The sequence below is a fragment of the Malania oleifera genome, chromosome 11, assembly GCF_029873635.1.
Source record: "Malania oleifera isolate guangnan ecotype guangnan chromosome 11, ASM2987363v1, whole genome shotgun sequence".
NCBI lineage: Eukaryota > Viridiplantae > Streptophyta > Magnoliopsida > Santalales > Ximeniaceae > Malania > Malania oleifera.
In genome coordinates this window covers 61,809,562-61,835,689 of record NC_080427.1, presented here as the reverse complement: position 1 = coordinate 61,835,689, position 26,128 = coordinate 61,809,562, and the positions used below count along the sequence as shown (strand labels likewise).

General features: G+C 36.0%; 1 protein-coding gene across 2 annotated transcripts in view; it reads right to left on the bottom strand.

Moving 5' to 3' along the window:
• The window catches only part of LOC131167895 (uncharacterized), a 97,980-nt gene that overhangs the window by 40,218 nt on the left and 31,634 nt on the right, over window positions 1-26,128 (bottom strand). For both annotated transcript variants that reach the window (XM_058126955.1, XM_058126957.1), the window contains exons 5-8: window positions 7,804-7,882; window positions 7,635-7,708; window positions 3,841-3,947; window positions 3,051-3,233 (exon numbers count right to left, since the gene is read on the bottom strand). In XM_058126955.1, the coding sequence (XP_057982938.1) occupies window positions 3,051-3,233; window positions 3,841-3,947; window positions 7,635-7,708; window positions 7,804-7,882 (443 nt within the window). The remainder of the gene's footprint in view (window positions 1-3,050; window positions 3,234-3,840; window positions 3,948-7,634; window positions 7,709-7,803; window positions 7,883-26,128) is intronic.

The window sequence follows — 26,128 nt, the reverse complement described above, 5'->3', positions numbered from 1 at the left end:
ATTTTTTTCATAATTTTTCTTCCCTATCTTATTTTTTCAGTGTAATCTTAAACTCTTAGATGTGGGATCGTTTGGAACTACTTATGCAGAAGTGCTTTTCAGAAAAAGTGCTGACCATAAAGTCCAATCCTCCTCCCCTCATTTTTTTTTTTAAAACTCGAAAAGTGTCGAAAGTATTAAGTGGTGTTTAGTTGTATTTAAAATAAGTGGTATTTGGATACTTACTTTTAGTTTAGGGTACTATACAATTATTTTTAAACATAGATTAAATTACAATTATTAATATTTTTCAATTAACAATTTCACTAATAACTATTTTAATTATTTATAATTTAAATATTTACTATTAAAAAAATATAAAATATTATTATTTTTAATTATCACTATTATTAATGTATTTTTTAACACATTACTATCAAATGAAATTATGATAAAAATAAGATTATTAGTAATTTTCAAAATATTAATTTATTGAATGTTAATTTCAATCAATAAGTAGTTCTTGTTCAATCCAAAATTGAATTGTAATAACTAATATGTGTTTTTAAATAAAATATTTATATTTATATAATTAAAATTTTATATGATAATATTACATTAATTTTATAATTAAAATTAAAATGTTTTATATAATTAAAATAATATAATATTATTGATTAATTAACTATAATCTTGTTATGAATGTATATTTATAACATATGATTATCACATTAATTTATGTTAAAAATAACATTAATAACTAAATTAATTTTTTTAGTTTATTTATTGTTAATTTAAATTTATATGTGGTTCTTTTATTCATTCCAGAATTTAATTATATTTTATTAATAATTAATAAGCTATAATGCATAATAAAAATAATATATGATTAGTTTTAGTTAATAATTTAGTTAATAATTATGTTAACTGTTATTTTTAATTAAAAATTCAAACATTTTTACAAAAAATAATACATTATTATTTTTTGATTAACAACAATCTTGTTCTTAATTTATATTTATAACATATGATTATCATATTAATTTTGTGTTAAAATAATATTATTAATTTAAATTATTATTTTTAATTTTAATATTAGTTTAAACTAGTAGATGTTTTTCTTCTTCATTTTGGAATTGAATTATTTTTCATTAATAATTAATATATATTATAATACATAATAAAATATTATATGATTATCTTTTAATATATTTTTTAAATTATAAACTAGCCACAAAATTTCTAATATTTACAAAATTGACTCTGCCTATGAACAATATCACTTATAAGTGACCAAAAAGTTATCTTAAATTGCTTATCAAAATTCACTTAAATAGTTCTTAAAACAGTGGTTCCGGAAAAGTACATATTGCAACAAGTGTTTATTGTAGTGCAAGTCAAATGCCACTTTTTTTTTTAAAAAAAATAAAAGTGCATATTTTAAGTGATATGTGCTATACGCACTTTTTCTTTAAGTGCTCCCAAACGGGAGCGCTTTAGTTTTGACTCTTAAGCTTTCAGTGTATCAACCCATATTTGTCGATTTACCACCTTGTTCGTCATGCACATATACATGTCATTTGGAATCAATTTCCCAAATTTTGTATCAAATCTTATGATTCAATTCTCAATTCCCGATTCATGAAATTGGGATTTTAAGTCGCAATTCAAATCTCAATTGGGCGACTATGATTTCACATAGTAGCCCCAGGTAGGAGGAAAATTTTTATCAAGGAGTTGGAGTTAGATTATGGAGAAGTGATACGTGATCAATGATCAATAAAAGCCAAAAGATAATTTAGTTCTTTGGGAGATTATATACCAATGATAATCTATTTAGACCAATGATTACAGCGGTCAATTAGTGCTCTTCCAAACAAGAAATCTTACCAATTAGAGCAGCCTTTTGATAAGAAAAAGTTAAGGATGAAATTTTTTGAAGGATAAAGACACGACTAGGCAAGATGGTTTATTATGGCACTAAGTTCTTAAGGATGATATTATGAGGGTTTCTCGTCAATTCTATAGCAATGAGGTAGTGGGAAGAATGTGAATTCCACTTTTACAGCACTTGTCACAACAAAAGGGCTCACACTTAGGATCAAAGATCATTGATGGTTAGCTTGGTTAATTGTCTTTAAAAGATTTTAACTTGGGCGTTGACTTGGATATTGCCAGAGCAAGTGAAACTGCCGTCATATTGCAGAGCGCTTTATTTTGGAAAATAAATATTGCAGAAAGCTTTTGCTAGAGGTAGATTTATTTTGGATGGTGTTCTAGTTGCTAATGAAGTGGCTGAAGATGTTTGGTGCAGGGCCAATGATGGTATTGTGATAAGACGGGCTTTGAGAAGGCTTATGACTGAATGGATTGGGAATGCTAATGGAAATGGGGATCCCAAAGCTTGATTTACTACGTCCAAGGAGTCTAGGCAAGGTGATTTGCTTTCTCCTCGTTTGTTTGCTTTGGTAGCTGATGTGTTAAACAAGTGGTGACGTGCAATCATTGATTGCTGAGTTTACAGGATCTTAGTGAGGTTAGAGTTGGAAAGTGCTTTCACTGCTGAAGATTTATTCGATGGTTTCAAGGTTATATAAGCTTTTGCCATTGAAAAAGCTACAGGTATGGTTTCTACAATTCCCCAGATATCATCGGAATATGTAAAACAAATAAATAAATTTTTGTCACACTTTCAGCAGTCTTAAAGCATTTTCACACAGCAGAATGTTAGATTAAGGTCTATTGAAATTTTTTATGTCACTATTTTAAAAAAATAAATAAAACCAGGTGAAAAGGGCTGAATCTTTTCCAATAACTTCAGTTGTGGAATATGCATAAATAAACCCTAAGGTTGGGCCTTATGAGGCTGATTGCAATTACTACAAGCATTAAGGAAAAACTGACAAAGATGACTTGATGAATATGATAAAGAAATCAGAAGAATTGCATTGATGAATCTCAAGAAAAAAAGGTAAAATACAAATGTCAAAGTACGCATTTGCAGTAAACATACAACTGAGATAAATGGGTGAATGGCTAAAGCAAGGTCAAGTTCACAGAAAAAAGCTCACCTTGAGATAATTTGTCACCAATGGCAAATGTAGATGTGTCCATCAATAAACGGAGCACTTGCTCTGCTCTTGAATGAAACCTCAATGATGTTCCTTGCATGGTATGCTGTAGCAAAGCACTGACTCCAAACCTACGATTAAGCAATGGTTTCCTTACAACTTCAAACATGATCTTTCGAATACCTATTGCAGTCCAATAATCAGTTTGTCAGCCACTTCTACAGAAATTGAATTCAATGATGCCACATGACAACTACTCAATGAAGCCATGGAAAATGGACTTACAGTGCTGACATCATGTGCAAAGTGAGTGCATGACACCAATACAGTGCATATACAGTGCCTAGAATATCAGGTAGAAGTACATTTGCAAAGTCAGTGAATGCCACAACAACTATTACATCTACTATGACTACAACTACAACTACAGAATTTTAGACGTATATATTAAAAAAAAAAAAAGGTTAAGTACAAGAAATCTTTGAAAAGAAAATCGTTTATCATTGAACAGATACATCCGTCCAGCATATTAGAGATTATTTGCTAACTTCTATAAATACATCCACCGGCAATTATAGAAACAACTACAATTATAACAGCAAAAAATAGCAAAGATACCAAAACTAAAACTATGCAACCATCAAGTATCAATATAGCAAACACGCATCAGTCTATTCAAAAAGCCAACTTAACTTATCAGTTAAATATGTCTTTATGGCATATAAATCCAACATAAACAAGGGGATAATTGTGATTTATGATTAAAGTTTATGAAAGCAGCGAAGCATACCTTTTATAAGCTGCTCAACAGGTGCATTCCTCAACAAAAAAGACATTGACTCAGCCATAAATCCTTGGATGTAATCCTTGGGGTAAAATCTTAATTTGACAGTAACCCTTCAGAGAAGAAAGAAAACTAACATTTACAAAACTTACAAATGCACTAGTCAAATGCACACCTAAATAAATCACGTTAGAAACAAAATATAGAGATATTAAATACCATTTTATTGATTTTAGAAGTCTTGATATATAAGGTTCAACCATCATAAATCTTCTATCTAAATAATAAATTCTTCATGAAAAACAGATGGATCGAATGACATATAAAAAACAATCAACTCAAATGACAGGAACAAAATTCAGAAAAAAATATAATTAGAGTTTTCTTTAGGAATATCAAGTGGGTTGTAAGTGTGAAAAATCAAACATATATTTCAATGAAAACTGCAAGCAATCTAAAAATGGCAATCTCAATCCCAGTTAAACTTCAATTTGGAAAACATTAAGAACATTAATTAAATAAAAAGAGATACATTTTTACATTTATAATGTTGACTCTAATGCAACTATATGAATTAAAATTGCTAAAAATAAAATTTTTAACCTCTTACGGTGCTTTTTACAATTGGAAAATAACAACAACAACAACAACAACAAAACCAAGCCTTAGTCCCACTAAGTGGGGTCGGCTATATGAATCCTTTTCCGCCAATTTATGCGATCATGGACCATTTCTTTTGATAGATTCAAAGATATTAAATCCTTACTCACTATCTCCTCCCAAGTTATTTTAGGTCTACCCCTACCCCTTCTACTGCCCCCCACAGTAACTAAGTCACTCTTCCTCACAGGTGCACTATAAGGCCTACGTTGCAAGTGTCCATACCATCTGAGTCGTCCTTCCCTTATCTTATCTTCTATAGGAGCTACACCTAACTTACCACGAATATGTTCATTCTTTAATTTATCTTTCAATGTTATACTACTCATCCATCTAAGCATCCTCATCTCGGCAACTTTTACTTTTTGGATATTATGTTTTTTTGCCGCCCAACATTCTGATCCATATAGCATAGCTGGTCTTATAGCTGTCCTATAAAACTTCCCTTTCAATTTTAAGGGTATTCTACGATCACATAGAACACTTGAAGAACTTCTCCATTTTACCCAACCTGCTTTAACTCTATGCATTACATCATCTTCAATCTCTCCTTCAACTTGCATAATAGATCCAAGGTATCGAAATCTACAAGTGCTATTTATTTCTTCATCATCAAGTTTAACTTTGTCTCAAATATTCCTCCTATCATTACTAAAATTACATTTCATATATTCTGTTTTATTTCTACTTATCTTAAAGCCTCTAGATTCCAAAGCTTCTCTTCATAATTCTAACTCAACCTCTACTCCATCCCTAGTTTCGTCAATTAATACAATATCATCTGCAAACAACATACACCATGGAACCTCCTTTTGAATACTCTTAGTCAATTGGTCCATCACTAAAGCAAAAGGATAAGGACTCAAAGCAGATCCTTGATGTACACCTATGGTAATTGGAAAATAACACTAAATAAAAATATTTTGCTCGTGTTTAATATTATATTAAAAAAAATCATAAGTTATCCTGGTACTTCACAAATGTCGATAATATTGATAAAAATCATAAGTCATTACGGTACTTTAATGTGTTCACTAATGTCGTGGAATTACACTTGGTCTGTGACTCTGTACACTTATCAATACAATTACAGACATAAACTCGCTAATCAATTAATTACATTTATTCTAGTGTAAGATCCTCTCCAAACTCCAATGCACCCATATTGTTTTTTCAGATAACAAAAAATTTATTAAACCAAAAAACAGAAAAGATTACAGAGAAAAGAGGATGAAGCATACTCCCGAAAACAACATAAAAACAGAAACCAGAAACAAAGAAATCCAAGGAGTTGCATCAATGCTGCCTTCCAATCCCTATAGGAAACAACAAGAGACCCTCAACGAGCCCAAAAGATAGAATCTCAAAAGGAAGCAGGAAAAGTAACTTTCTCCCACATCAAGTTAGGAGTCGTCTTCTGGACTTCAAAAACTCTAGCTTTCCTTTCAAGACTAAGTGTCCACAAAGTAGCAAAACTGCTCAAATCCAGAAATTTCTTCTCCTGTCCTCTCTGTAGCCCCAAAAGTTCACCAGTAAGAACTCATGAATAGTCGGAGAAGCCATCCAAAACCTCGCCAAAACAGGAGAACATGTTGTTCCAGAAAAATCTCACCACCCCACAGTGCAGAAATAAATGACACTTAGCCTCATTCTCCTCACGGCACATCATGCATGCATCTGGCCTAAGAACCTTATGAGGTCTCCTAGCATGGAGCAAGTCATTCATATTAACCCTGTTAAGAACCGAAGTCCAAATGAAAGCTAGAATCTTAAAAATAACTTTAGCCTTCCACACAACTTTATCCAAATGAAAGCTCCAATCCACCCATTTTAGCAAGTAATTGAAGCTATATAATGAAATTAATAACTTTTCCTCTCCTATAACTACAAATTTACAATCCTTCACTCAGCTTAACTGGCAGCCTTTAGATTCTAAATTTTCTCTCAATAGTTCAAACTCAGACTAATCTCTAGTCTTGTCCATTGGTACTACGTCATAAGCAAATTGACTAACCAAAAAAATACAATCATAGAAGTTGAAACATAATTTAGTTTCGCAATTTTATGCCAGATGCGTTTGAATTATAGGAAGTCCCCTAGGGGACATCCAGTTAAATCTTGCTTAGGGCTTCTACGTTGGAGCCCCCAAGTTCGAATCCTAGAGGGGTGGGAAGGGGTATGGGGTAGGAGATGGACCATCTACTATCATGTAGCCCAGACCCAGTGTGGGCTGGCTCAAGGCTTGGCTTTTGCATTATTAATGTTGTCATTGTCACGGCAGTCACACATATTTTTTACACGCTCTCTCATACAAGAAGAAAACTAAGCATCTTCAAGTACACCGTACGCTTGAATGTATATTTTTCCTCTTGCTCTTGAACTACATTGTTTTGTTTACTCAAAAAGCCTGCTCATTATATATCTGTATGATTTTTCAAAAATCCATCCCCCCCCCCCCCCAAACATACCATGGCAGAAGTAACCAAAACTTAGTGCACTACCATAAATCATTGCCAAAAATTAATGCAATATTATTTCTAATTACAAGGGCGGGCTTTGGGTGAACAATAAGTCTGTTCAAGTCCAAGGAAACAGCCTCTCTGCATAAAAGCAGGGTAAGGCTGCATACGCTGTAACAATCCTCCCCCTGCCGTTGCAAAGCAAAGAGCCTTGTGGCCTGGGGAAGCTGTTTTATTAAGATACAGTTATATGCATTCTACAAATCAGGGCTTCCTATAAAATCATCTGAAATAACCAAGGCTACTTCAATGAGTACAGAACATTAAATTGTATATAAAAATTTTGATAATTTGTTCTGTTAATCCAATATAATTATTTCCTTGTAAAATTTTTGTTTCCAACTATAAATTCATAAGGAAATATCTAAGGCAGCTCATACCTCAGTCATTTTGCATATTTTGAAGGTTCACATATACAAACCTAGCTTAGAAGGGAAAAGAATTTTGTTGGGTATTATCTTTAATACTTGATCAAATATTTTTAAAATTTGGCCTGCATCACAAATTCTTTTCTTTCGAAGGAATAGTACCTCGCTAATCGATAATCCAACCACCACATACAAACACACTCAGCAATGTTTAACGCAAATAAATTACCAGCTAAAATTTCCATTTACTTACTTAAGTATAAAAGCTATGTCTTGCACCAAATATTTCTGCAAATACATCACAATACATGACCAAGATGTAAAAATCTGCATAAGGAAAGAGGAACTCTTAGATTTTACATCAATTGTTAGCCAGAACAAAAATAAAATATGAAAGCATAAGAAATTTATAATAACTTAACCTGCTCAATAATTTCAGGTTCCCTATCAGCACCACTCTTGAGGAGGCAGACTAAAGAGTCAGCAACCTTCTGTAAAAAGCTGCCGAAGATTCACACACAGAGAGCACAGCTTAAATATGCATAGAATTACATAGCAAGTTCAGAAGCAAAAATAAGTTGCATGAAAATAATATTATGTGAAAAGAAAAATGAAAAAGGAGCAATTTTATGAGCAATTTTGTAAAAGAAAATTATAGTTAAACAAACCAAAAGTCAAAGTCCTACAGGGCATACAGAAACAACAACAACAACAAGAACAATAAGCTCTAACCAAGTATGGCTATTGTATTTGGAACATATATAAACTAAATGGTAAAAGAAAAGTGAACAAACGTACAAGAAGAGCAAAAGGACCCAGAAAAAGGTTGAAAATCACCAAAGTGATCATCAGAGCAACAAAGGTTGGTCTAATTTGGAAAACAGCAGCCCCTTCAAAGATTGCCTTTTCTCCACATGGAAGCTACTCTTGAAAACAAATCCTTACTGTAGACAATCTTCAGAAGTAAGGTTTTCCTATTGTCAATAGATGATTTTTATGTTTGGAGCAGGAGGAATTGATTCATCACATACTCCTGCATTGTTCATGGACCAAGAAATTGTGGAATTCAGCCATATTCATTGTAAATCAGAAAATGGGTTGCTGCAGCTACAGTGGGAGGTGAACTGTGGTCTTGGAAAGGGATCAGATCTAATAAGGAGAGGATCTCTCTCCCTCATTCCCCTTGCTATTTTCTGGGCTGTGTGGAGGTAAAGGAACAGAAGAGCCTTTCAAGGAATTATCTCTCCTATTCAGGCTGTCATAGACCATTGGATCTCTAGCTGACATTCTGCGCTAGTTGAAAGGGATCCCTTTGTAGCCCTTGATTTTCTTGATACTTTTCAGTAAGGGGTGCCTTTCTCGTTGTTTCTTTCTACTTGGGTGGCATCCCTTGATGCCTCGTTTTATATAATTTCTCTTTGAAGATTTTTTGAAAAAAAAAAACAGCCAGTGCAAAGAAGTGAAAATTAAGCCAATAGCCTTAAATTAAAATTCCACAAGAATAAATTTCCAAAAAGAGTAATACTCTATAATTTTTTTTCTTTCTTTTTGACAGCAAAAGAAGAAGATTTCATAAAAGAAGAAAGAAGGAAAAAAGAGGAGAATAAGAAATCCTCCTAATCAAAATAGAAAAAAGAAAAAGTAGAAATAATAAGGGAGAAACACCAACCAAACCAACAAAGAAAGCCAGTCTCATTGATATCTGAGAAGCTGACTCCTTTAAAGCTCCCAGAACCAACACACGTAATGAAACCAAGTAATAAATCTTTCTGCATAAACACAAAATTTTCTGCTACTTTCAAGAAAAATGCGCAGCTACATCCCAACATAAACCCCACAGCACTACAAAAAAAGCACATATCCAGAATGCTACAATATCCTTTTTCCCACTGAAACCAGAAAAGGAAATTACCAAGAAGCTCTCCACAGTATCCGGACAAACCCAACTTTCTCCCAATAAACCAAAATAAGCTTATTGATGCAGGGCAGCGTTATGGATTTGCAGCCATAATAGAATGAGAGAGACAGGAAGAGATAGAGGGGACGAGAGGGCAGAAGGAAGAAGAAAGGGAAGAATGGAGATACGCGGGGGGGGGGGGGGGGGGGGGGGGGGAGGGAGGACATTCACTCACTTCTCAATTCAAATTCATTAATAATAAAACCCTACATGGCTTCACACACTATCTGTAAGAAGGAAAATAACACAAGAAGTCACACATATACCTCTAAACTACATGAAATTACAAACACAACCCTAAACTACCAAATATTACAAATAAGCACCCAAAACACATAATCCTACTACAAGAAAACAAAACACACATAAACAACTAATTAACTAAGCACGTTGGGGTTTAGGACCCAATAATCCATAGACCCTATTCATTGACATAGTCATCCAAACCGGGTCAAAATTATTCGTCCAAGTATCTACTTCTAGTCCTACATCAATTTTCTCCTTCCAAAAAGAACTAGACTCCATCAAACTGGGAAAAGTACCAAGGAATCCATCACCATGAATAGAATCATCTCCCTTCATAAGAAATGAACCAGAAGTATGCTTCAACTTGGTGAGTGCAAGGGCTCGAGATGGCACCAACTTATATTTAATTATTGTCAATGGAGAGGGAATAAGTATTTGCATATCCATCATGCTAAACCTTCGCATATCTACCATGCTTAACCTTCCTACTAAATAAACATGGGCAGCCCTAAAGGATATGAAATTTTTTTAGAGGAAATATCACATTGCATTGTCTCCCCAGTTGAACCAATCTTGAATAAAGCAAGCAACGATCATGGACCTTCAGGTTGGTATTGTTTACCTTGGCAATTTTGTATGGATCACAATTCAACTTCTTGACAACTTCCAAAAACTACGTACAACTATTAGAATCAATAACCAAAGTACAAAGCTTCTTTAGACAAATAACCTGGGTTAGAAAGATGTCGCTCTGCCTGCAATCTTCTTTTTTCTTCAACCATTTAGAAAAGAAAGCATATGTCAAAGCACTAAACAGATTTTCACATTGCCATCATCATTTAAGTTACTTGGGACTGCTATTTTAGCTTCAACTACTTGAATGCAATCATCATCTTCTTTCTCTGCAACACCAATGACTTGATTAGGACATGTGCAGCTCAATGCCAAAAACCTTGACATTGGAAGCACTTGATTGATGGTTGGACCTATGGTCTTAAATTTCCACAAAATTGTCAAAATCTCCGTTGAAATTTCCGATTTCCATCACCCTTGAAATCGAAATGGCAGTCAATTTCCGTCTTGCATAATTTCCGTCAAAATCTCAACGAATCATTTGAAATTTATCGAATTCTCGAAATTTTAGCGAAACTTGTCGAAATTTTAACTATACGATGAAATTTCGTCAGAATTCAAATGAGAAATTTAGGAGTGAAGTGAAATTTCTATCTTAATTTATTTTATCGAAAGAAAAAATTATTACAAGTGCTTTTGAAATTATATGAAAAAAAAAAAAAACTTACAGTAACATTTTATTTAACCATTCATGTCTAAATTACCATTATTTGTATAATAAATCATATTTAAATAATTTATGAATTTCATTTGTATTAACTAAATATGTTTAATGTACACTATCTTACAAATAAGTTTGATACACATACTATTTTACAACTTTTCCACCTCATACAAAACATAGATGTATTTAATTTGCAATATATTAGTCCCAAAACTTATATTAATATGTTTTGTTAACCATTTCTAAAGTTTCACAAAGAATTCCATGCTTTACTACTAATTTCTGTTATTTTTTCAAATCGAAATCGAAATTGACATCAAAATCGAAATTTCCGTACTTTTGGAACTTCGAAATTTGAGTCAAAATCGAAATTTAAGACCTTGGATGGACCTTAGAAGTTGCTCAAGAATGCTCAAGAGTCTTCCAAGGGATATTAGTATAAACTCCTTTACTTAACTCCTTAATTGAATTCTCTAAAACCTCCTTTACTTAACTCCTTAATTGAATTCTCTAAAACAACTCCACAACTCCTCTCAAACAAGAGTGCAAACAAGCCAAGTTGTTCATGAGCTACTCCGTACTCAGCTCAAGACAGGCTCACTCAAACTCATTCATTAAGCTAAACAGGCCGAGCTTGAGCTCATATTTCGAGCTCACCAATTAAATGAGCCGAGCTCAAGCTAAGGCATACTTAGCTCAAAAGGCTCGCGAGCTAGCTCGTTCACGAGCTCATGAATTCGCTTATTTACAAGCTCGCAATCTGTCTCATTTAATTAGCTCGATTAGCAACTCGTGAAGTGACTCGTTGAGTCACTCAAGAACAAGCTCGATAGTAGGCTCGCTAAATATATTAAATGAGTGACCCTTACCTCAAAATTTCCCAAACCACAAATCCTAAATTCTCATAATTTTGAATTTCTAAAATATCAGTCTAATTTATAATTGGCTACTCTTTTTCATTGCTATTGGTCTACTTTATTTTTTTTCTTCCTCACTCTTTCCTTCTTATGACTTGCCCTCTCTACTAGACAAAATCCAAATCAAAATTTTCAATCTCTCTTATGCCAATTTAAGACTTAAGAGTAATCAAAAGTCAAAACTCACAAATTTGACTCTCTCGATCTCTCTTCATCTCATCTTCGAATTACTAATAAATACTTGACTTGTATCATAAATATATATATATATATATATATATATCTTTACTTCATACAAACCGCTTCCAATAATTTTTATTCTATTTTTTGATAATTAATGGTTTTTTGCTCAATTTTACACATTTTAACCTTGACTTTTTTATTTAATTTTATATGATTTAATATATTCTTCTTCTTAACTAGATAAATCAAATTACAAATTTATGAGATGATTTCAACATATTAATTTTATTTGTGAGGCGATTTCAAAATAATAATTATAGGTAAAAAGTGTTACTCCCATTAATAAAATTAAGGGCAAAAGACACTCACCTCCCCTAAGGTTTGCCAAAAAGATAAAGAACCTCCCATGAGGTTTGAAAAATGCCACAGGCATCCCCTCACATTTGGATTCTTGTTGCTCACTCCCTTCCAATGAAAGATGCTTAACACCATTAAAAAAAATAAAAAATAAAAAAATAAATAATAATAATTATTACTATTATTATTATTATTAATAAGAAAAATTCGCCCTTCGAAAATTGTGGCTGCTCGTTCAACATCTCTCTCTCAATCCTCCCCTCTCATTGATCATCCCCTCGAACCTCACCTCTCCTAATCACCGCTCGTACGCCGCCGCCGCTCGTTCTCGGGGGTGGCTCTCGTTCAATGGCATGCAATTGGTTACCTTTTCCCCTAAAACTATCAATCCTCCCCTCAATCCTCATCATCCCTAGAAACCTCCTGTCTCCCGACCGCTGCTCGTTACCCCGCTGCTCACAGCTCATGGTTCCACGATCATTATGTTGGCACTCACGGAAATCGAATTATTGTGTTGTCGCTCCTCCCTCTCCCGTCTTAGGGCTTTGTTTGCCATGGCCACCAACAAGCTTGTGTTAGCAAATCTTGTTCGCTCATTTGATTGGGCATTGCCCAATTGTGCGAGAGGGGATGATTTGGAAATGACGGAGAGTTTTGATCTTATTGTCCATCGAAAGTTTCCTATTCTTGCAGTTGCAACTCCACATTCCTGCTAGTGAGAAATCTTAGAATGCCATTTGATGGGTGGTGAATTAAAGTATGGAATAAGTATGGACCAAATGATAAAATGCTGAGAAAAATTGTCCGCCCTTATTGTATTGTTTAAGAGTTGTTATAAATTGTGAACTTTTAATTTCTAGAATCAAGCTTCCTTAGGCTCAGATTTGTGGATCATTCTTTTCTGCATATGAAAGAGCCTCTCTATGCACCCATCACGTGCTTAAACTTCTTCAAACATCTTGTTCACTGCCAAGTACAAAACCTAGTGGAGTCGGGTGATTCTCGTGAGTCGACTCAGTATGAGATTCAGAAACAAGCACAAGAAGGCAAATGCAACGGTGAGCGGCGATGGGTGGTTAAGGAAGACATGGAAACGAACGATATTGATGAAGAAGAGGAGGTTACCGCAGAGGCGCATTCGAGTCCTCGGCCGGCTAGTTTGCGATTGTTGCATACTCATTTTCTCCAGAATTCTATAAGTATCCACTGATTATATAGCAGCTCTAGAGATGCAAGTCAAAATCATGGCTCAGCTCAACCAACATCCTCTCTAATACTAGCAGTCGACCTAGTACTTCCGGTCAAGCCACTCCCAAGAACAAGTTGTGAGTGGCGGCAGCATATGAGTGGCGATTAAGAGAGGGGATATTCGAAGGGATGATCAACAGTAGGGGAGGATTGAGAGAGAGAGAGAGAGAGAGAGAGAGAGAGGTTAAAAGAGCAACCTCGATTTTCGAAGGACAAATTTGTCCTATTAAATTATCTTTTGACAATGTTAGGCATCTATCATTATAAGGGGGTGTGAATGTCCAAGGATTCAAATGTGGGGGAGGTATGTGGCATTTTTCAAATCTCAGGGCAAGTCCTTGTCTTTTTGGCAAACCTCAAGGGAGATAAGTGTTTTTTGCCCTAAAATTCAATAAAAAGAAACTAATCAGAATTGTAGACATCTACTTATATAAGCAATTACAAAAATTTGAATCAATTTTGATAGATGGTAGATAAATTAAATTACAAATTTATGAGATGATTTCAACCTATTAATTTTATTTGTGAGACGATTTCAAAATAATAATTATAAATAAAGTGTTACTCTCACAAAAGAAGCTAATTTAAATTGTAGACATCCACTCATTTAAGTTCTTATAAAGAATTTTAATTTAATCATGATTAGTGTATATTGAAAATTTTAATTTAATCATCAATAATTGTTACAAAAATTAAACTAAAAATTTATAATTTCAAAATATTAACAATTTCATTACGTGCTAGTTTCAAATATTAATCATCTTATTGAATTATAAAAAAATAATATTCAATTTAATTAACTATTATAGAAAATTTTAATCCAATTCATTATTTATTACAAAAGTTAAATTATTAATTTAATTTACAATGTCAAAATATTAATAATTTTATTTATGGCTCAATTTCAAATTATATTAATTGATAAATTTAAAATTAAAAAATAGCTTAAAAAAAAACACACACACACCAAAACTTAAGGTATTATATATATATATAACAATTCGGTGGATTCTTTAATCTTTTTACTGATATCAATCTACTAGTTTATCATTAAAAATATATTTTCTTTCAAAATTATTTTATTTTATTATTTTATTTCTCAAATTCCCATTGCTACCTCAAACCCTAAAATCTCAAAATCCCAAACTCCAAACCCTTTTCTTTTCAATATCCTAGTCGCAGCCCGCAGCCACAACCTTCCTAGCTCTGCGGCTCTACCTGCATCTTCTTCTAAGTTCTAATCTTCTTGAATCAGTGAGGGATTGAGCCACTGAAAGAGAGGGAACAGAGGCAGTCAAGCAGAGGGTCCATCGTCAATAGCCATTGATTGAAGGTCTTCAAAGATTCCATCTTCTCTGAATCTCTGCTCACCATTTTCTAGTTCAGCTTCAACAAGTCAACAAAGAAGCTTCAAGGTCCATCTGCTCCGGCAGTGAGTTAGTGATCGATGTACATCTTCTCCGTCAGTTCAGCTCCAAGTCTCCTGCGATTCAGCTCCAAGTCTCCAACGGAAATCTGGTATGCTTACAAAAAATGATTCATTTCATGTCTTGGTTAAGCTATCTAAAATGTTTATAGATTTAATTATATTTTACTAGTCTGGTCTTAACTATGTTTTCACTAACACTGCCACATATACACTCAATGTATGGATATAGTCATCAATGCATTTGCTTTGGCATCAGATGAAATTGAAATAATTTTGTGTCTTCATTTGTTTTATAGACTCTGATTTGTTTCTTTTTGTTTGTTAGTTAGTGGTCAATTTTGGCAGCCAAAAACATTGAACCATTTGTTTAGTGGGGTGCTAGGGTGTGGCAAACCTAATTCAAGAACAATGTTCGGATTGCAACTGGGGTTTAGGAACTCTGTGCCCTGCTTGTAGATGGCATGTCATGGTATTACTGCCCTTTTCTCAAGGAAAAACTTGAGCATCTGGACCTGACATTGGCTATCAGATTACAATCTGTGTGCAGCAATGGAGCATCTCTGATTTGTTGAGGGTGACCATGCTGCTTCAGCTGTCCTGAAACAGTGCCTGAGGGGCAGCATAGCTAAAATCTGAAATCGTAACTAGTTTAGTTTGTAATCCATGCTTGAGATAGTGGCTACAGGATGGTCACTCTATTGCTTAATTTGCTTAGTACAGGTTCCCATTATCCATTCAGGCATTCACCATTTTATTTGGCAAGCCTCCATGGTACCCTAAAGTGCACTACAAAATACAAGGGTTTCAGACAGTTTGAATCATAGCAGGTTTATTTGTTATTCTTCTGTCATTTCTTATTATATCTTTTAATGACTACAATTGTTTTAGCAATTGGATGATGTGCCCCAAGTTACAAAATCAAGATGTCTGATTTGCCATTATTTTTCTTGGTCTTTTGGGCAATTTATATTAATTCTAAACAAAATATAAGAACGCATTTTCATCAAAATAATGCATTCTTCATACGGAAATGTTGTACCCAACAAATATTATTATTCCCTAATTTGTTGGAAGAACAAATGTGAACTGTTAGATTACAACTTTATTTATTTAGTTCATACTTTATTCCAGGTCTTATGTATAGAAGCAATTACATATTCTTTGGAAGAAATTATGTATTTTTTCACTGTTAATGTTTTTGTTTTGTCTTAACGCTTCGATATATGCTCTCAAGGTTTTTTTTTTTTTTGGCACTGGAATTAAGACCAGATTTGAAATCTTCACGCCTTGTCAACGCAATCACCAGCACTTTCACATTGTTGCCTGGTGTTGTAACAACTGGTGAGTACACTTTCACATTTTATCCTTGTCTTGATTTGTTTCATATATTCATTTAGATACATATTTGTTTATGTGAGTTTAGTTTAAAGCATTTTCACTTTTTAACCAAATGTCAAGTGAAGATCTTCCCAAGGTCTTGCTTCTTGTCCTACATCAACTCTAATTTTTGAAATGTTGGAGATCAAAAGGGAAAAGAAAACCTCGACTCTTCGAAAGCCAGTACTTGAATGAGACAAGAAACCACATTCCATTGGCAGCGCCATAGAGTTGACTTGAGAATTAGCATGAATGAACTCACCAGAGATGGCAAACTCTACAATAGAAAGATTTTGGATGGCTTTAAACACTTCCATTGCCTTGCTTGTAGTGTCTTCAATTTGAGTAACTTTGACACGATCACTAACCTCAGATTCTTTGTCCTGGTTGGTTGGCAGAGTAGGTTTCAAAATAATATTCATCCCATTGTAGTGGAAGGCATATGTGTTCCCATGTCCTTGAGTTGCACCCAAATAATTTAACCAAGGAGAACGAAGGAGTACATAGCCAATCTTTATAGGATAGCACACCAAACATTATCAAAATAGGCACTCATTTGGATAGGAACCAAACATCTTTCACAAACATGTAAGGTAGTGTCATCAATCCAAGATATGTCATATGGCTTTGAAAGGGGTTCCGGACAAAGTTGCATACGAATGACTCCATTTATGGAAATCACATTCATTGGACATCTCCCATCAATGATGATTTTGCAAACCTTTTCTCCAAACTTGAGAAAGGCGTTAAAAAGCCTGAAATTGTGCCCAGGGTATGATAAATGACATTCCCTTTTCCTATAATCTGTCACCATGTGGCTGAATTTATGGATATATATGCTGCAACATAGATATCACCAACAATCCTCCAACACAATTTTCCACAAGCCTTACTCCCAATTTCTCAAAAATTATCTTCAATTCACCTTGATATTGATTGTGTCTTGCTGAAATGAAACAAATTCACAAAGAAAACTCACAAATTACAGCAACAAAACCTGGTTTTTAGTGCTGGAGTAACAATTTCTACGGTTCCGTGCCAAACATTATTGCATATGCTTGCAATATTATGTCCACAATCGAAATATCTTCTTGCAGCTCAAAATATCACAGAGAAAATCCAAAATACCGTGGCTGGGCAATTTCTCATGAGACTGGAAACAGGAGAAGCAGGCAGACACTCTCACTCGCATTTGCCGGCGCATGGGGAGCGTGGGCCGCCGGAAATGGTGCTCTAGTGATGACTAGTGACTGTATGTCAGAAGAACTCCAATGGTGGATTTTGAAGGGGTTGGCGGCTGGAGAAGTTTGGCCGGCACGTGGGGGTCCTCTGGTGGTCAGACGGAGATGAAATTTTGAGGGGAAGGGTTTCAGGGGGTTCTGTTTTTGGTGGCATGGGTGGGTGTTGCAGGATGGTGGCTGGAAGGTGGTGTATGAAGAAATGGGGACACAGCTGGAATTTTCCGAAAACTTTTGAAACTGCAGAAATGCTTTTCGTTTTTTTTTTTTTAAATACTGAAATTTTAGAATAGAAACTAAGAGATGAGAGAGTAACAGAGAAGGTGAGATTACTGGAGATAATGAACGAAGAAGAAGAAAAAGAATACCAGAGAACAAGAAAAGAGGAAAGAAGAAGCAGCAGCAGAGAGGGAGGGAGACGTTACAGAACAGAGAAGAAGAAGAAGAAGAAGCAGCAGCAGCAGCAGAGAGGGAGGGAGAGTTTACAGAACAGAGGAGAAGGAAAGAAGAAGAGAAGGAGAAGAGAAATAGACAAGAAGAAAAGGGCAGAATGCTGCTGAGCAGCGGGGAATTATGGACAGAACAGGAGATCAGAAACAGAGAAGAAAGAAGATCAGAAGGAAGAAGAGGCAGAGGAGGAGAAGAGTGAGGGAGAATGGGCGGACTGAAATGGAAGAATGGAGATCATGGTTGGGCTCTGATACCAAATGATGCAGAGGCAACATCAAGATTCTGCAGCCATGGAGAAATTAGAAGAGACGAAGGAAGGGGAAGCGAGGAGATACCATGGGGAGAAACTCACTTCAATTCAATTCAAATTCATCAACAACAGCCTACAAAATGGCTTTCACAGTACTTATAAGAAGACCTCTTTATATAAATTACACATGAACCCCTAAAACTACATTACGTTACAAACATACCCCTACTTTACACAAACATTACAAACAACCCCTACATACACATAATCCTATACTAATTAATGCTAAACACAAATAATAAACTACTAACTTAAACCCACAATTCCTTAATCCTACTCTTCTTAATTATTCTCCAGCAAGGATCTTCCCTAGGTCTTGCTTCTTGTCCTACATCAACCTCCTTGAGATACTGCTTTCTTTCCATAAATTGGCTTATCACACCAGCATAAAAAATATATATATAGGAGCCCGGGTATTATTCTAATAAATAAGCCTGCCAACCAATCCCCAATATTGATGCTTGTCACCAAAATATTTTCCATTGACAGCTGATACTTTTTAACTTTTAAAAAACAATCCATAGGTGTGTCAGCTCATTTAGCTCCAAGCATCCCCATCTCAGTAAACAAATCTATACTTATGCTGGGACAAGCTAACCCCTTTTTGCTAGCAACTACCTCAACAACAAATAAATATCTGAAGCAACCCATATCTTTCATCTGAAAATGCAAATATAAATGTAACTTCGCTTCAATACCTGGTAATCATACGTGATGATAGTATCAACATATATATCAGTAACACAACAATACGAATGTCCACTGTGAATTTATGACAATGCCATATGATCATATTAAGATTGCTTACATTCACATTCAACTACCTTAGGAAACTCATCAAGCTAAGCACAGGGGTCTGCTTTAGACAATATATTGAGGTGTCTCCATTAAAATTTCGTCCAACAATTCAGCATATGAGAAAGCATTCCTTAACATAAATGTGTTTATACCCTTAACAATGAATCAACAAAAACAAGAAGCCTCAAGTCCCACTAGGTAGGCTTGGCTACATGAATTCTTTTTTTTCCAATTCACCCGATCGAGAGCATTTTCCTCTACTAGATTAAGGGCTATTAAATCCTTACTCACTATCTCATTTCAAGTTATTTTAAGCCTGCTCCTACCCCATTTCATACCAGAAACAATAACTAACTCACTCCTCCTCACAGATGTTGTAGTAGGCCTTCATTTCAAATGCCCAAACCAAGTCACCCCTCCCTTATCTCTGAATCTGATAAATACTGCCAGCAGATATTTGATGGTAAATGCCCAACAGCACCTCACCAACTCCTCACCAGATGAAAGAGTAGTCACTTACATGCCCCATGGCTCTACAGCACAAACATTTCTAAATCCATAGCCTGTTTGCAACCAGGATAAGCTCATGCTTCCAGATAAGTAGAAGGAACAAAAATAGAGAACAGAGGTTAACCAACTGATCAAACAGCAGAGAGATGGACAACAGAAACAAAGTTTTCAATTGGATAAGCATTAGAAGATGTCTGACTAGTAGAGTGAGTGCCTATCTGATCGGGTTTTTCTATAGAAGGAGAAACTTTAGTAAAAAGCTGAATAAAAAGATACGAAAAAGGAAAAGGGAAAACAAGAAATCCACTAACAAAAGTAAATAGAAGATAAAACAACATCTTAGTAACGCAATCCAATCTCTGGTGGTATCTAGAAAACAGAACCCCTTACACAGCCAGCAATATAAGCCCAAAGAGAAGCCAAGTTCCTTTCTGATAAGCTATCATAAATCATAATATCTAAATCCGTCATGCGAGAATCTCCAGAAGTAGAATCAGACAGAGAAGAGGATAATGAAGGCTAGGTAATATGTTCCTCTTTTATGATGTTGACAGCATGCAATTTTCTGGTCCTCAGTAGAAGAAATTCATTGAAAGGACATCAAGGGGATGCCAACCCAGAGTACACACAGTCAACCACCCAGCAAGGTGTCACAGAAATCCAGAATTACATTGTGTTCATTCACTACAAGCCCCCTATACCAGCTGGCAACCGCAGTTATCCACTAATCTTTACTAATCTGAAGAAGTGTGTTTGAATTTTAAACACTCTCCTGTTCATTTCTTTCCAAGCGCACCATAAAATTACAAGAGGGCTGATAGACAAAGCCTCTCTTCTTCTTGGTTGCCCAAATCCCTTTCCAAACCCAGAGCTTCCTTCCCACAGAGCTGGCAGTAACCCACCGTTGACCAATCAAGGTCAGAGTCATATGCCAAAGGTTCCTGTTCCAAGGGCAATGAAGGAGGATGTGCTCAACTAATTCTGCATCAGCCATGCATAGAAAACAACTATTGGCAACGGTCAGCCCCCTTCTCTGCAAGTTGTCCAGGGTTAAGATCTTTCCACATGTTGCCTCCCAAGCAAGAGAGCAACCTTTGTAGGGGCGGCTGTTTTCCAAATGTGAGTACATGGAGGGGTACTGCGGTTTGATTCCAATGGAGAGAGTTTCCTGTAAAAGGATCTGATGTTGAAGAACTCATTCCTATCTAAAGTCCCGTACGGATGATTGGAAATGTTTCGGTGTCAGACGTTTTACAGATTGCTGTAAAAATCAGTGAGCTGATGGAGTTCTCAATCTGCTGCGTTTCTAAAAAAGGGAATGTTCCAGTCTCTAAAAGACCGCATGATCTGGAATTTGCAAGTGATGACCAATGAGAGCTTCTTTATCACAGGCTAACTCGTAAATGGCTGGAAATAAGACATTGAGACCCTCTTTTTTGTGCAACACGTCATGCCAAAAGTAAATGTTGTCGCGATTCCACACTTGAAATCTGACAAACAGAAAGAAAACTCTACATCCTTCCCTAATGAATTTCCACATCCCTACACCATATGGTCCTCTACCAGCAGGGGTGGTCCATTCACTCTGCTCAAGCCCATATTTAGAAGCAATGATTCCCCACCAAAGGTGGTCTTTCTCTATCATGAACCTCGAAAACCATTTCCCAAGAAAGGCTTAATTGGAAGTGAGAAGGGACTTCAACCCCAAACCTCCCAAACAAAGAGTTGTTTCACCATGCCCCCCACCCCAAAAAAAAAAAAAAGCAACCCCAAAGGAACCTTCTTTGAATTCCTTCAAGCCTCTTGGCAACTGAAGCCTGTAATGGAAGGAGGGACATGAAATAGACGGGAAGGTTTGTCAAGGTACTTCTAATAAGAGTAAGTCTTCCACCTTTTGACAATAAGTTCCTCTTCCATCCTAACAATCTTTTTTTCAAACTTGTTAACAATAGGGTCCCACACTCCGCTATCTTTGAACTTGGCTCCAAAAGGGAGCCCAAGGTAATTGATGGGGAAAGTTCCTATCTTGCAACTCAAAAGGCCAGCAAGGAAAGGCCTCCTGAACCATTGCTAATCAGGGTAAGTTCATTTTTTTTCCAAACATGTAATAGTAAAATTCTCCTTTTCATAGTGTAAGTTGTGAAGCGGTTCACCTTCTGCATCCAACTACAAATGCATTTTGTAAAGAAATCAACAATCATTTGACTTTCAACCACTTAATTAGGCATAGAAGGCCAAGTTGGGGGTTACCAACCAAAAGATGTTGTGATTCACTCTGAAGTTCTCCCTGCCTCTTTCTCCCACTTTTTCTCCATCTCCTGGCATATAGATTGCTCACAAAGGTATGACAAAGGATCCACCCCAATCCATTCAGATCAAACAGAAATATTTCTATCTATTCTGTGTCGGTGCTTATAGTGGACAAGGGGAAGGATGCACTCTTAGGTATAGTAGCAAAATAGAAATGTGATTGTCTATTAATTGGGCATGACTAGTTTGGAAAAAAAATTTAGATAACAAATAATTCATTTTTGCTAGAAATAACAAAAAAATTACATAAAAAAGAGAACGAGCCATCTTCCTTTGCAGCAAAAACAAAAGGAAAAAAGAAACAAAGAATTTGCATCATTGCTGCCTTCAAATCCCCCTTGACATTGGACAGAAACATACCCTTAAAACCCTAAAAAAAATGCTCAAAATGAAGTCAAAAATACGAAGCTTTCTCCCAAATCAAATGCATTGGAGTCTTCTAATCTCTAAATATCTCGGTGTTCCTTTCAAGCCCCCGAGTCAAAAATATAGCAAAAACAACATAAATCCAAAACCTTTTCCTTTTTCTCATACTTCTAAAGCCCCAAAAACAATACCAATATGAAATCATAAATAATCTTCAGAGCGACCCAATCCTTTCCCCTATAGGAAAACCAATTATTCCACAGTGCCCTTGTTACCTCATAATATAGGAATAAATGACAATTTTCCTTGCCACACATCAAATAAATGCCAGGACTGAGAGCCTTATAAGGCCTCCTAATCTGAAGCAAGCCATTTGTAATAACCCTGTTGAGAGCTGAAGCCCGTATGAAAGCTTGAATCTTAAAAGGAACAACAACCTTCCACGCTATTGTATCTAGATGAAAAAGGACTTGGAATAACAGGTTTGGTTAGATGAACAAAAAAAGACTTTGATGAGAGAATGAACTCGAAGAGTGCCCTATCCAAAGCCTACCATCCCCCCTGGTATTGGAAATGAATGAATTCAAACACTCAACAAACAAGTAAGCTCTTCTATCTTTCTCATTGAAACTCCTAAGAAAACGTGGTAAGACCCTAGGGTTTTATTGTAAGGAAATTGAAAGGATGGAAAATAAAAAAGGAAAATAGGGTTGATCTCTTTGAGCAGATATGCCTCCAAATTAACCAAAAGCTCTAAATTGTGTTATTGCTTGAACTAAAAAAGCCCCATCGTGTTACAAATATATGAATCCTACTCCTATTAGGAATGCGAAAAGTCAAAAATCCTAATCAAAGTCCTTAATGGACTCAATCCTAATTGATTTGAGAATCATAACACATTAAACAAAAATTTTAACTGATTTAGGAATCACAGCATTAAATAGAAATCCCAATTGATTCGGAAACCCTAATACATTAATTAGTGTTTCTGAATAAAAATGTCGATGACCTCCGACGAACTTTCCGATCTTGATCACCTAAAAAGGATAAAGAGAAGATTGGCTTGGAGGACCCAGGGTGTACTCCGAGGTCTCTCTGATGCCTAAGTCAGGGATTGCCTTTGACAGGTATGAAGCAACAGTAAAGTATGGTGTAGAATGAGACACCTTAGCCTCTCTGTAGTACCTCTTTTATACTAGTGAGGTTTGACCCTGGTAGATCTGTCATTTATAGAGCTTGGCGTGGATCAGTCTGATCATTTTAGCACGTACGTGAATCACTCCAGTAAATATATGGCCAGCATCAATGGCTCTAGTCGAGCGATTGACTTGGTAGGTGATTTCCCCCATTAATGTTGGCCACATGCCTTCTCTTTAGGGTAGGTGATATATTTGTGGTATATCAGTTGCCCCACCCTCCTTAGTTTCGAAGTTTTGAACCATGTTCTTAAAGTTCGAAAGTTGTTCATGTTGGGCTTTTGTGGAGCCTAGTTCGGTTTGATCCGGGTGATGACCCAATCATCACCCGGTCCAAAGTAATGATGCGTGGTTTCTTAACGAGAGATTTTGATATACCCCAAATATATCACCTACCCTAAAGAGAAGGCAAGTGACCAGCATTAATGGGGGAAATCACCTACCAAGTCAATTGCTTGACCAGAGCCATTGACGTCGGTCATATATTGATCGGAGTAATCCACGCCCACGCTATAATGATCATAGTGATCCATGCCAAGTGCTATAAATGACAGATCTACCAGGGTCAAACCTCGCCAATACAAAAGGAGTACTACGGAGAGGCTAAGGTATCTCATTCTAAACCATACTTTACTGTTGCTTCATACCTCTCAAAGTCAATCCCTGACTTAGGCATCAGAGAGATCCCCCGGAGTACAACCCAGGTCCTCTAAGTCAATCTTCTCTTCATCCTTTTCAGGTGATTGAGATCGGAAAGTTCGTCGGTCATCGACATTTTTATTTAGCAATAGTTGGCGCCGTCTGTGGGAATGCTTTCTGAAAGGTGCTCATCAAACCTCCGATCTCGATTCTTGAATCACGGCAACAACCACCAATTCCAAGTCCGACCCTACTACAGGTGACCAATCACCCCAATCCGTTCACTCCACGCCTGGAGACCGGTTGGGAGTGACAAGGGAAGAATTCCTTATCTTCTAAAGGAGAATGGAAGCCTCACAAAAGAAGATGAAGGACATGTTCAACATGCTCTTGCAGCAAAAGAGTCATGGAGAACCTGCCCCTCGCTAGCAGCTTGCTGATCCTGACGCACAAAAGAAAGCGGAAGACCTGAAGGAGAGCAATGAAAAAACCAACCCCACAAAGAAGGTGGAGGATGCGAATAGCGTAGGAGTCAACGAGCAACGATCAAATGAGCTAGAGGAGAGAATAAAAAGGATAGATCAAATAGAAAAAATGATGAAAAAAGGTAGAACCAACCCCTCTTATGGAGAGACTTCGTTAAAGTCGTCGAATCCACCATTCATAAAAGAAGTGATGGAGGTCCCGCTGCCCAGCAAGTTCAAAATACCAACTTTTCAAAGGTATGAAGGCTTGACTGACCCAATTGATCACTTGGATACCTTCAAGGTATTGATGCAATTGCAGGGCGCACCAGATGCCATAATGTGTCGTGCGTTTATTGCTACCCTTAAAGGTAACGCTAGAGCGTGGTACAGAACCCTTAAGCCTGGATCAATCAGCTCTTTCTCTGAGAAGGAGCAGCAGCTCACTGGCCATTTCATTAGTAGTCGAAGGATCGCCAAGACCACAGCCCATTTGATGAGTCTGGTTCAAGGAGAACAGGAGACGCTGAAGAAGTTCATACACTGTTTCGTCACAGCAACCCTAGAGATTCACAAACCTGGATCACGAGGTGGCACTTAGGGGTGAGCAAACGGTCGGTTCGGTTAAATTCGGGTAATTAACCGAATTAACCGAAAAATTTGGTTAAATAATACCATTAACCGAACCGACCAAATTGACAAAGGACACTGAACCGACCCCAACCGAATTGCCCATTCGGGTAATTCGGTTAACTGATTTTAACCGAAATAATTTAAAATTAATTGCTAGAAATATAATACAATTATAATTTTTTTTTAAAACCAAATCCAACTTAATTAAATACCTTATTTATTAATTTTATTAATGAAAATAATATTTTACCATAGAACAAAGAATCCAAATAGGTTAATTAAACTCCTTAATGCACTTGCATAAGCAAAATTTATATTTATAAATTATATTTAAAATCTAATTAATTAGTAATTCGGTTAATCGGTTAATCGAAATTTTTTTTACCCTTAACCGAACCGAAACCGATTAACCGAAATTTTGTAAAATTATAACCAAACCAACCGAACAGGGATTTTTACCTGAACCGACCCGGCCAATTTCGGCCAGTTAATTCGGTTTTCACCGAATTATGCTCACCCCTAGTGGCACTGGCAGCCCTAACCACGGCCCTCCAACCCGGAGCCTTCCTATACTCATTAGGGAAAAAGCCACCAGTCGACATGGGAGAGCTGATGGCCAAGGCACAAAAATACATCAACTTGGAAGAGGTTATGGATACGAGGAGAGACCAAGCCGAATTGAAAATAAAGGAGGCTAGAGATATCGGCGAATCCTCTAGAGCTAGGAAAAGATAGGAGAGCAACAAACCACAAAGCAGCTCCAGGGGATCGAGACATACTAATAAGTTTCAATCTTATACTCCCCTAAACGCGCCTCACACC